General features: G+C 38.9%; 1 protein-coding gene across 1 annotated transcript in view; it reads left to right on the forward strand.

Moving 5' to 3' along the window:
* Window positions 1-11,884, forward strand: part of CCDC80 (coiled-coil domain containing 80) — a 32,958-nt gene extending 21,074 nt beyond the window's left edge. Inside the window, exons 4-8 of the mRNA XM_081542008.1 lie at window positions 512-648; window positions 2,404-2,552; window positions 8,049-8,152; window positions 10,597-10,677; window positions 11,375-11,884. Coding sequence (XP_081398134.1) covers window positions 512-648; window positions 2,404-2,552; window positions 8,049-8,152; window positions 10,597-10,677; window positions 11,375-11,721 — 818 coding nt within the window. The 3' untranslated portion in view covers window positions 11,722-11,884. The remainder of the gene's footprint in view (window positions 1-511; window positions 649-2,403; window positions 2,553-8,048; window positions 8,153-10,596; window positions 10,678-11,374) is intronic.
* The last annotated feature ends 1,000 nt before the right edge of the window (window positions 11,885-12,884 follow it).

A 12,884-nucleotide genomic window follows, 5' to 3' on the forward strand; every position in this document is an offset into this window, starting at 1 on the left:
ACACACATAGCAATGACATAGTTCACTGTGTCCCAAAGAAATTCTCTAATAAAAGAAAGGAACAGACACCAACTTTAGACTTAAGTAAATAACCAAAACTAAAATAAAATTTTAAGTGAAATAAAGCTTAACCAAAGAATCTGGGTCTGTTTCCCTGGTAAGTCACAGTAATGACTCATCCCCAGGTTGAGTTGGCAATCTTCTTCCAGGAATGACTCAGTAGCTTCATTCTAACGTTGCTTCTTCTGATTCACTATAACCAGGGTGAGCAGAGATGGCGTTTGATTATCTTTGGAAGAGTGACTTTCAAAATGAGCTTATTTATTCATTTGTTTCTATATTTGTTCACTTTGGAAACATTAGTTCAAACAAAGTACTATTTGAATGTGTGCAACTAATGAAAGCAGTTCTAATTAACTTGGGATGGAGGCTCAGATCCTCCACCCTTTGGTTTCCCACTGATTTCTGTTTTTGTCACATCCATATTTATTCACATTTCATTTGCCTTAAGACAATGAGAAACCTATGCGAGTCGTGGATGATGAGGACTTGGTAGACCAACATCTCATCAGCGAGCTGAGGAAGGAGTATGGAATGACCTACAATGATTTCTTTATGGTGCTCACGGACGTGGACCTCAGAGTCAAGGTATGGGTTCCTGTTTTAGATGGTGCAGTGCCATTCCTTAAGAGAGAAACTCATTTGGGGGGATCAGTGAGTCTATTACACATATGACTGAGGACAAATTATTCCCTAAATGGGAAAGTTTGGAAATGGTCCAAATAGTTACCACCATCCTATAGAATTTGTGGTCTATGGAAAATATTGGATTGGATGACGCCCTGTAGTTCAGTTACTTGACTCAGACTAAATTCTTCTGTAACATTAAAGTCATGCATTCACCAGACACTTGTTGAATAGCTATGATGTGTCAGACTCTGGTGATAAAAAGTAAAGAGCATTTAGCTTCTGTTTTAAGAAAACTCAGATTTAATATAGGCATACTTTGAAAGAACCTGGAAATTTATCTCCTGATTAAGCATGGGCAAGACAGTAACGTTTTACACCTAATTTCTTCCTATGATAGGGACAAAAGTTCTGAACCATGAAAAATTATGCCATGTAGTCATAATAATAATAATAACAATAATAACTAACTTTATTGAATTCTTTCATTATGCCAAGCACTCACCTCAAATGTTTGCAATTCTTATCTCAAATCTCTAAGAGAATAACAAGTATTATCTTTGTTTCCAAGAGGCCAGGAATCTAGAGTTGTTAAGTAACTTGCCCAACTTCACCCAGTTAATGTTAGACTTCACACGCACACAGACTGGCTCCAGAGCCTATGCTTATATGAAAATCCTTAGGAAAAAGGCTGCCTGGGCTATTAGAATAGCTGGTTCAGCTTGAAGTATTTTTCTGGATCTGGAGAGAGATCCCTTTAATAATTCATTCCGCTTTTGTGTTTTGCCACCTCTAATGTGAAAGTTTGGACTAGATGATCCCTGAGGTGTCTGCCAGCTTACACATTCCAAGATTTACTAAATTCCCATTGAGGGTACAGCTCCAAGGCATGTCCAGACTTCTCTCTCTAGCTTACGCTGATTACGCTCAGCCAGCTCCCAAATCCATTTCAGGTTGCTGTTCTAAGTCCAGAAAGCTTTGAGGCAGGAAACTGAATTTCATTTTCCTTAACTTAGATTCTCAAATTTTTTTTCTGAGAATACATTAGCAAACATGACCTAATTTTAAGTAATGCTCACTCAATAAAATAGTTCCTGGGAATCACAAAGAGTTTATATAGATTGTTTATTCATTTATTCATTTACTTTTTTGGTTGTGTCATGAGGCACGTGTAATCTTCCCCCAACAAGGATCAAACACATAGCCCCTGCAATGGCAGCATGGAGCCTTAACCCTGGACCACTAGGGGCATCCCATGTAGATTCCTGATGACCACAGAGCAGGCATCCTTCCGGTGGAAAATTACCCTTATTGCTGAAATCACATACTCTTATATGTTCTTGCATTTGATTTTTTGTGTTTGGTACAGAGTTTCTGACTTTCTCTCCAGTTATGTAATGAACAGGAACCAGGTTAGTCCCAGAGATAGGGAAGTAAATCTAGGATATGTGTGGTGAAGAAGGCATGGACCCTTTCCAATAAAAAGAGTGAAGTTAAGAAGAAATCCTCATGGAAGGTAAAGGCAGTTGTTTCGTGGATTCAGAACCTCGAAACATCAGCAGAGATACTATTGCAGGAGAGAGTTTATAAACGAATGAGCCCTTCAGGCTCTGTTTTGCCCAGAGTGCCCATGAATTCTCCCAGGGTCTCCACCCTCTGGACAGACAGAAGAAACACCTTTAATGCATTATATACTTCTTCCTTTTCCTTCAACAGCAATATTATGAGGTGCCTATAGCAATGAAGTCTGTGTTTGATTTGATCGATACTTTCCAGTCCCGAATCAAAGACATGGAAAAGCAGAAGAAGGATGGGATCATTTGCAAGGAAGACAAGAAGCAGTCACTGGAAAACTTCCTATCCAGGTACATCTCATCTGGAGACACTGAGGAGGAAGGCAGGAGAGCGTTCTGAGTGAGCTAATGAAAGCCCCAGAGAAACGCAAAGCAGATGTGTCTGTGCAGGGTGACCTTCCCTGTGAGAAGGGGAAGTGTCTGTCTGCTTCACAGCACTCTGCCCAGTAGGCTTATTCTTGTCCTGTTGGAAGTGGCTCTGGTCTCAAAGCTGGCTGGGATCTGTTCTAAGCCTGAGTGTTGATTTGGTGGGTTTGGATAAGTCTTTTCTTTCTCTTCTGCTTTTTTTGGGACACTGATACATAATTCTGACCTTCTGTGAGGGTTAATTCATTCAGTCAATTTGGGGGGCTTTGTATATTGTACTTATATTTATTGGGCCCTTTCTAGTTACAAATGGGATTTGGAACACTGCTTGATTTTCTGCTTCCTTCCAACTCTTCAGAGAACAACAGAAGTTCCACTAAGACCTTAAAAGGAGAAATTCTCTTGACCCAGATCCCTGATTCATTGGGGAGTGTGGTTTGTTGAAAACCCTTGTAGGGAAACTCCGGTACATACACACAAAAGTGTTTTAAAAAAAAAAAATCACTCTACTTTTTCCCTTCTTCATCCCTTCCCTCATGATGGATGAAAATTCTACAAATCTTTGGGACTTTAAGGGGTGCAAGGGTGCAGAAATTTCACCTACAGCAGCAAAAATTCTATGATTAGGAAATAATCTGAATTCCTCTAGATTCGGGAAGCTTGGGTCTCTTAGGAGATAACATCATAAAGAGCATAGAACTCACTATTCATCCAAGTTTTCAGTTTATAATTTTCTAGGTATGTTGTCCCTATGCTTCCAATTAACCTGCCTTAAAAATCTCTCACTCATGAGAATAACAACAGCAAGTAGCCCTACCTCCACTCCAGGGTTGCTGTAATCACCTTTTGTGCCAAGCACTTCATCTTCCCTCCTGTTGTTTCACAACAATCCCGTGATCTAAATACTGTAACTATTCTCATGCTAATGGAGACCACTCAGGCTAATGGAGATCAAATAACTCGTCACTGAGTTAGTGTCAGTGATGCTGAAAGCTCGGCCTCTTTGCACCGGTGCCGAATCAAATCTTGGAGACAGAATTTTGGGTGTCAAAACAGTCACTTTACATTTACCATATTTCTTTCAATTGCTTGAAATAAACACAACCTTTCTGAGTATTTAAATGATCCATAAATTTAATAAATTAATCTTGTAAATACCGTGAAGTTTTCTCAAATGTTCTAGAACTGTATATGCTTAGTAAGATTTCAACCTAAAACCATACAACTAAACCACGTACTCAATCACACTTCCTAGTTTGGAGTTTCAAGGCTATCATTTTAAGCCAGATACTCTTAAGTTTCACAAGAACATAAACTCATAAAGAAAATCAGGATCCTTCTTAGAAAAATATATTATTACTATAATTTTGATTCTTTCCAAACTTCCTCTTCTTAATTCTAAATCTTCCAGGACTGAAAGATGTATACCTATTGAACCAACCCATTAAACTCAGATAGCCTGATCTGTTAAGCAGACAGTTATCGTCTAGCTCATTGATATTATTTACAACTCAGAATTTAGGCCAGCCATGAGACCTGCAGTTACAGACATTGTGATGAATTATTCGTGCCATTTCCAGGCAGAGGTTCTTTTTATAATCACAATGTCATGGGTTTCAAAACGTCAAAGGAAAAGCTGGCATTATCTCACTTTTGTTCACTCACAAAGCTTGCAATGCTCATTCAAGTTGATCACTAATTTGCGTTTGCATTTATTTTTATTTTTAAGAAATTATACATATTTTGCATCTAAAGTCTTTTGAACTACATAGGGCCCTACAACACATAAGCAAATGTATTTTCCTTCCAGTGTAAAAGGCTACAAGGTCTTATATTCACTGCTGTTTCAAGAATATACATGTCTTATGAATATTCAGAATGGCCTGTGATTATAATTTTGATGTCCTATGGCTATCTATGACTTATGGTCACAACTCATGGAATCATTGTGCTGATAATTATCATTGATCTTAAAAATTAAAGTGGAATAGTATATTACTTAAAGGCATGAGTAAGACAACCCTGAAGTTGATTCCCGGTTTTCCACTTATCAGCTGTGTGACCTTGGACTTATTGGTTAATCTCTTTGGGCTTTAGTTTTTTCATTTGCAAAATGGAGATAATAAATTTATCTATTCTTAAGATCATTATGAAAGGTAAATTCAATACTAAAGGTAATGATAGCCTAGAACTTAGCACAAAGCAAGTAATTTATAAACACTGGTTATTAGTAGTATTAGGGGCTGTTTATTCAAGTTCTAGTTAGAGAACTTTGTTATCAAAGGAGAGCAAAGAGGAGACTTAAACACCTTCAGAACTGAAACCCAGGCAAAGAGAACTGAATTTTTTTCTTTCTTCTTTACATAACAGCCCTATAAATAAACTAGTATCCAAATGGGAATTTTCCTTCAAATTTGCTGAGTTGGTGGGTCTACACAGCCTGGTTTCAGCTGACCAGACTCTGAAGCCAGTCTAGTCTTTAGTGACACTCATTTGGTTCACACTATAATTATCTTTCTCTAAGACAGAAACCCCAAAGAGTGGGCACATGCACACTAATTTGGGAATGCCACTTAAAAGAAGCAAACACATGCATAGCTTGAAGTTTTTATTTACTGACACGCTAAAGTGACAGAAAAACAATTTGTCCAAAGTAAGGATCTGGGCCACATTCACATCTCTTCTTACTTCCACAGAAGTAGTTCTATTAACATTTGTTCCTTCAGGGCTGGGAGCTGGAGCCTTGGATCTTAATATGAAGGTCTGTGGAATAAAGAATCACCACTTAGGGGAAACGACCCTCTCTCCCTTGTGTATGCCACGAGTCTCAGATCCCAACCCTCTCTAATCCGACAGCATTCAGTGATGCACACAGGTAAACAAGCCAAAATAGACCTCACCCAAAATAGCTCCCTCCAGGATACCCTGCAGCTCTGTATGGGGGCCAGAAAGGCTGGCCTGGTGAGGGTGCTGGCTGGGAAGGGGTGGGGGTGGGGGGTGCTGGCCTGGCAGGCCTCCTAAGGAAGCAGGGAAAGCACAGGAGACCATCTTCTGTGATCCCACAACAGTCCCGTTCCCTTTCCCAGGAAACCTCGGACAGTCTCAGACTCTCCTCTCCCCTCCTTTGTGCCAGATACATTCAGCTTCTATCCTCAGTGGAGATTTACGTTTTTCTTTCCCTTTGAAGAAAAACAAGCGGAGGAAGCTAACGTAATGTCACAGCAAGCAACTCTTGGCGAGTCTTGCTAAGGCGCCCATTCAGAGGTTGTGTTTCATCAGACTATCATTTTCTCTCATTCACCCAAACCACTATTCCCCCAAGAGGCCATTTTCTTTGGGATTGAAAACTCTCCTGTTCTCTGAGAGGCTAGAAGGGGCACAGGGAGAGAAGCCATGAATAAAATTAACTGGCTTTTGGCTCCCTAAGTGCACTGACACCCTGCAGTCAGCAGCACTGAAGGCAGAAAGCAAAAGCCCTTTCTCCAGTGAAGGTGGACTTTGAGACGACTGCACTCAGCCTCTCTCTGGATGCACACCCTCTCTCCTTCATATCCCCGTAGGGACCTGACAGCCCCCGCCAAGCATTAGCACCTCTGAGAGGGGTAGATCAGGGAAAGCACTGGGCCAGGAGTTAGAGAAATCTGAATTTTGGTACCGCCTCTTAGATTTACTAGTTAGGCAAGTCACTTCACTTCTCTAAACCTTGTTTTTTATCTGCAAAATGGGGAAAGCATGCCATGCCCTCGATGCACTCCAGTGCGGAATGTATGTTTTTTGTTTTTTAATTATTATTTGTTTACTTATTTATTTTTGGCTGCGTTGAGTCTTCGTTGCTGCACAGACTACTCTCTAGTTGTGGTGCGTGGGCTTCTCACCGCAGTGGCTTCTGTTGTTGGGGAGCATGGGCTCTAGGGCGTGTGGGCTCAGTAGTTTCGGTTCCCAGGCTCTAGCGCACAGGCTCAACAGTTGTGGTGCATGGGCTTAGTTTCTTGGAGGACGTGGGATCTTCCCGGGTCAGGGGTAGAACCCATGTCTCCTGTATTGGCAGGCCAGTTCTTTACCACTGAGCCACCAGAGAAGCCCTCCAGTGAGGAATGTGTGTTGTGTAGGTGAAAGCGAGCTATAAAATGATACACAAACATAAGGATTAAATCGATTATCATATGGCATCATGATAGATAATGTCCAAGATCTGTTAATGGACAATGGACATTATCCATCTGTCAGACAAAGTTCTAAATCTAAAGCCTGCAGACTAAGACACTGTCAATATCTATGCCAACACATGGATAACTTACATTGATGGATTTTCGAGTTTAATTCTTAAAAAAAAAAAAAAATGTACTCATTTGACTGCCTGGGTCTTAGTTGCAGTACTCTGAATGTATAGTTATGGCATGTGAACTCTTAGTTGTGGCATGAGGGATCTAGTTCCCTGACCAGGGATCAAACCCAGGCCCCCTGCATTGGGGGTGTGGAGTCTTAGCCATAGGACCACCAGGGAAGTCCCTAGAGTTTAATTCTTATAACACCTCTTTGAGGTAATGCTCTTTTTGATTCTAAAGCTAAGGAAAAACTATGACTTAGATGAATAGAGTGACATGCTCAAGGAACCCAAAAAATGTAGCAGTGAGAAAATATAGATCAAGTTTCTTGGCTACAAGACAAAAGCTCTTTCCACTGCTCAATTGTGTTGAAACAATAAGAACAGGAAGACGTTTACTATATATTCTAAAATCCTATGACTGTAGGTTTAGCTCCATTCTACTTCTTAGGGGTACTCTATAAGTGATGGTTCTTACTATGATGATAGGGTACATCTTAGAACTAGCATTTGCCTCTGGAAGAACCACTGGCTACTGAGGAAGGTACATAGAGCTTTATTTTTCCAGGAACCTTGCTTGACCCTTTAAGACACTTTTCTATTTTCCTTCTTACTGTCACTGCCATCTACTTAAAATTCAGTTCTCTTTTTTTCTGTACTATTTCCTGTCCATATTCACCACCACCACCACCACCCCTGCCAAACCCGAGGGAATCTGACCAGAACTTGAGTATTCTTCAGTCATTTTCTAATTCCTTTATTTCTGTTGCTATAATTTGACAAATAATTTTGGCTATTTTTCATCGTATCTGAGAATTTCTTCTCTCCCTAAGTGACCTCATCAGGCATGGTGACCGGACTCATGCCTGACACATCATGCCAATGCTACAGTAGGCAGACCATGAAGTTATAAGGGAAAAAGTGCAAGAAACGTGGTAATACAGTTTAATGTTAGGCTTTGAGGAGCTATGAAATATTTCTAAGGCTACTGTTTTTTATTCGAGGCACAGGAAAAAAGTGACTGTCGATGTTACTGCCTTTTCACACTGGCCTCTATTGTCTGAAACAGTAATCGTGGTCTTCTGCTTCTTTTCCAGGTTCCGTTGGAGGAGGCGGTTGCTGGTGATCTCGGCCCCTAATGATGAAGACTGGGCCTATTCACAGCAGCTCTCTGCCCTCAGTGGTCAGGCATGCAATTTTGGTGAGTGGGAAGCCTCGTCATCACTGCTTTCCCATACCACCCTCTTCCTGGTCTAAAATGGAACACAGAAGCTTAGGTCATCCAAATATTCCCCAGCCCAGACTGTAGATTCCCAGACACTTACTCAGTTATACTGAGGATAAAGTTGCTTTCAGACTGGAATCTTAGTCAACTGGGGTCTGTTTTTCTTTTTTCTTTTTTCAGTATTCTGCCCTCTCAGGTTTTTTATTGAAATGTTTGAAAATACCTGCTGTTTTACTTACAGTGATCTGTATTATGTGTCTTCTTGTTTGCTTTTTAAAAATTTGTCTCAAGATCATAAAACTCAGATATCATCAGTTACTTAGGTAATAATTAGGTACCAACACTGAGTACTTTTCCATAGATTTAAGTATTTTTTGTAAGACAGGAATGGCTTTGAGAATTAATGAATGAATTGAACCCCACTGTACTCTATTACCAGTCCCTTTGAAAGGATTTTGATCTCTAACTAAGCACCAGGAAGACAGCAAGATTTGTTAAACAGTGCCTTATGCTTTAAGACAAGTAGGTCAAAGAGAAATGCTGTTTATTATTACTATCATTATTTGCAGTGAATTGCTCAGTGTTTTGAAAACTAATGTATGCTTTCTTTACCAAACATTATTATCCTAGTGGTTAGAAAGGGCTAATACTATTCTGAATATGTACATATAGAAAGGAAATGCATAATATATAGAACATTATTAATAAGTTCAATGTTGAACCAGAGAGACAGTGGTAATTTCAAAAGTTGGAATCACTACAAAAATTTTATTTAAGATACACCTCTGCAGAGGAAGAATTTCTGAGAGTCAGTAGAGGGGTAGAAAGTAGCTAGTGGCCACAGATTTAAAACTTCATAATTGGAACATAGATGAATCCACATTATTTTGATATTTCTATTAGGAAGAAGAATCATTTATTAGTTATAAAACTGTGTTTGATTTATAAAAGGAAAGGGTGGTCGTATAAGTTTTGCAAAACATTAGCAGAGACTGGGTCCTTGCTATGACCAGGTACCTATAAATAATAAATACATTTCAGTTTTAAGATGTAAAATAATAACTCAAAAAAAAGGCGGAAAACAAGCTCATAACAGTAAGAATAATTAGAAAATTTGTAAATGTTTATTTATACTCTTATTATCAAGATTAATGCTTTAAAAATTTATATCAGCATATGTAAGGAAGATTTGATTGTGCCAGTATTTTTAGGCATAATTTAAATTATTAATAGCCACCAACAGTGGTGTGTAAGACAGAAGTTCTTAGAGAAGTTAATGACCCTCCATGATATGAATATATAAATAAAATCATGCCTTGCTAATTTTCTAAAGACATCTTTGCAGCAGCTATTAAGTGATGTTTCATTTTGAATCGCTACACAAAGAGTCTAAGTCAAACTCTTTTGTAGTAGATAGGAAATGTGAATAAGTCATGTTTTATAGGGATAATTAAATTCATGATCTTCCCTTTTGAAAACATGACTTAACTTGCAGAACAGAAATGCTTCACTTCTCTGGGAGAAGAGTAAAGCCCATAACATTTTTTTGGAATAGAATTTTGCCTGGATTTCAGCTCTTCATTAAAAGAGCCCTCCGTGGTGGCTTTTAGTGTTCTCATCAACACTCAACGTTCATATTTATTATTAATAGTTTCAAGTTACTGCTGTGACTAGGCTTGGATTTTGTCCAAAACCATGAAATCTAAATAGGATGACTCCATAGCCCCCTTGCCCTCCTATGTTCTTTCTCCTGAATCTTTTCATAAGGGCTTCATCTTCAAAAGAATTCCAGCAAGCTACCAAGGCGTGACCTTCTTTCCTTTCCTGAAACTTTAGCTGAGGGTGGGTGGGAAGAAAGCTGTGTCTCCCTCAGTGCTACCCCTTTGAGTCTTCTAAAAAAGTGGTAAAAACCTGCCCATTGAGCAGACAAACTTTCGTGTGAGGAAGCCAGAACAATTTCTTCAACAATCACATTGGCTCGATCTGTAGTCTTTTCTTTGAGAGAAAATTAAATTATCCATGTAAGCTGTTATAACATCAGCCGTGACTTTTTTCCGGAACACTGATCAGCTTAGATCTTCTCAGATATTTTAAAGTTCCAATAGCTTCATGTTTGTTTTGTCATTTAATAGAGTGAGAATCACAGTTTAAGAGCAAATTCTTCTTTTTCAATCTGAAAAAATAAAACTAAACCACATTTGAACCTGTTGTTAATCCTAAAATCTGCAATTAGTCTTTCTTTAAGATTTTATAAATGTTTAAATGCATTTTTTATGGAAAAAAATTTTTAAATGACTTATTTTACCCAATCAAGTTATGTTTTATGTTCTTTTTAAACTTAGAGATTTTAGTTGTCAGATACCCAGTCTTTGGAAGCAAAAGACTTACTACAGATTCTATGGCTTTCTTTTTTTTCTCAGGTCTGCGCCACATAACGGTTCTGAAGCTTTTAGGTGTTGGAGAGGAAGTAGGGGGTGTTTTAGAACTGTTCCCGATTAATGGTAAAATTTTGTTACTTTTAAAGAGTATAAACTACTGATAAGTTCAGTGAAGTTATATTAATTCATATGTAAGCGGTGGATGTACCCTCAGTTGAAGAAAGGTCACTAAATCCTCCCTCCTGGTGTGTGCCCCATGCGTGTGTGTGTGTGTGTGTGAGAATTTATGTATACACAGAATGTGTGTAGAAGAATGGGAAGGGGAGCATAAGTACTCATGTTGTTTTTATTAAAAAACCATTCACAAGTGACAGCAAAGATATTCATTTCTTAGTAGAGATATGTAGTTCTTTTTTGTCTGCATGAGGCTTTATTGGCTTACAAAGCATTTTCACCTATGTTATCTCATTTAATTCTTGTGGTAGCTTTATAAGGCACAAGAAATGAAGTATTTCCTGCCATATCAGTGAACGAGGGATGTCAAAGTTGATCTTGCCAGGATTAAATAAAGGAACTGGTTTTATATTTTATAACACTCCTGTAAAGAGACATGTGCCTCAAAATGTGATCCATGTTGTCGAACAGCAGGAACATTTCATTGCTAGTAGAAAGACCAGCAAAGTTCCTAAATTGGATTTTTGAGCTGTAGAGAACCGACCCTTGGGTCCTTTCTCTGTTCTCACAGTGATTTCTTCTCACCTGATGCTTTCCTGAGTGTTGCCTCTTTAATCCACTAACAACTTTTCTAATCCTATTCTAGGGAGCTCTGTTGTGGAGCGAGAAGATGTACCAGCCCATTTGGTGAAAGACATACGCAACTATTTTCAAGTGAGCCCAGAGTACTTCTCCATGCTTCTAGTTGGAAAAGATGGAAATGTGAAATCCTGGTATCCTTCCCCAATGTGGTCCATGGTGATTGTGTACGATTTAATTGATTCAATGCAACTCCGGAGACAGGAAATGGCCATTCAGCAGTCACTGGGGATGCGCTGCCCAGAAGATGAGTATGCAGGCTATGGTTACCACAGTTACCATCAAGGATACCAGAATGGTTACCAGGATGACTACCGTCATCATGAGAGTTACCACCATGGATATCCTTACTGAACAGAAATATGTAACCTTAGCCCCAGCCAGTTTCCCCTGCAACTGTTAAAGTCACATGTGGCCAGCTACATAAAGGAGAGTTCTTCCACACTGCCTGCACTCCCTGCCTTTTTCTTTCAGTGTTCTTCCAAGATTAAATAAATAGCAACATTTTGCCTACTCATGAGTTGTCAAGAGAACTTAAATCATAAAGCTGTTCAAAAGAATTGCTTCTCTAACTGGAGAATAAGTATTTATACATCTGTTTTACTTTTTTAAAAGTATTAATTGGTAAGTGAAAACTAGGATTGTTAAAGATCACAGCACAGATGTTTTCAAATAAACATCTGAGCAGATGGAACAAACAGAGCAGATAGCGTCTTAACCCTTTCTGAAATGTTAGTCTAAAAATGATTAAGACAGCTCTGCTTTATACTGTGAGTTTCTTTCCTGAAGCTTGATACCAGAGGAGTCCAGTGATACTGACTTCCAAAGCCAGGGCAACTACCAAACTCCACTTTGTTACCATAGCTACTTCCTGCCCTGTTTCTCTTATCTTTAGTGTCAGGGGAAAGGAAACCCTCAATCACCTCCTAAACTGGCTTTGCAGCCAAAGGTGACACTTTCAGAGTTCCATCAGGTACCATGGAATTCCCAGCATGGGAAACCTTGACTCGTAACATTGACTTCCTGGGCATGCTTGTTAATGGGCCCATCACACACTGGCACCTTGTAAAATAAAATTACAAAGGAGATTATTTCCAGGCATTCTTTTTCTCTTCAAAGGAAAGTGTTCCTAAATTACAGTGGATAAAATTATAACTGGAGTGCAAAATATAATCCTTGTCTTTGAAATAAAGCATTTATTTTCACATATGGCATATAAATTAAATATTCTCCCTTCTTCCCTCCCTCTTTCCCCTCCTTCCTTCTATACTATTTTACTTTTTACCAGCAAACAATGACCAAGTAATATGTACGAGCTTGCCCGAAGGCAGGCAGTCAGAGTCCCTAGATTTTAGCATCCTGACAGTGCCAGCCTCTGTCAGTAATGGGGATGCTTATTTTTTTGTCACTGTTATTAAAATTGATTTTCCAAATAATCTTGATTATTGGTTATTGACTCTAATGAGCCCAGATATTAATAACTGCATTCAAGTCACATGTGACTACTACTAGCATTT

The sequence above is a fragment of the Giraffa tippelskirchi genome, chromosome 2 (genome assembly GCF_054371585.1).
Source record: "Giraffa tippelskirchi isolate mGirTip1 chromosome 2, T2T-mGirTip1v1.2.pri, whole genome shotgun sequence".
NCBI classification, from domain to species: domain Eukaryota; kingdom Metazoa; phylum Chordata; class Mammalia; order Artiodactyla; family Giraffidae; genus Giraffa; species Giraffa tippelskirchi.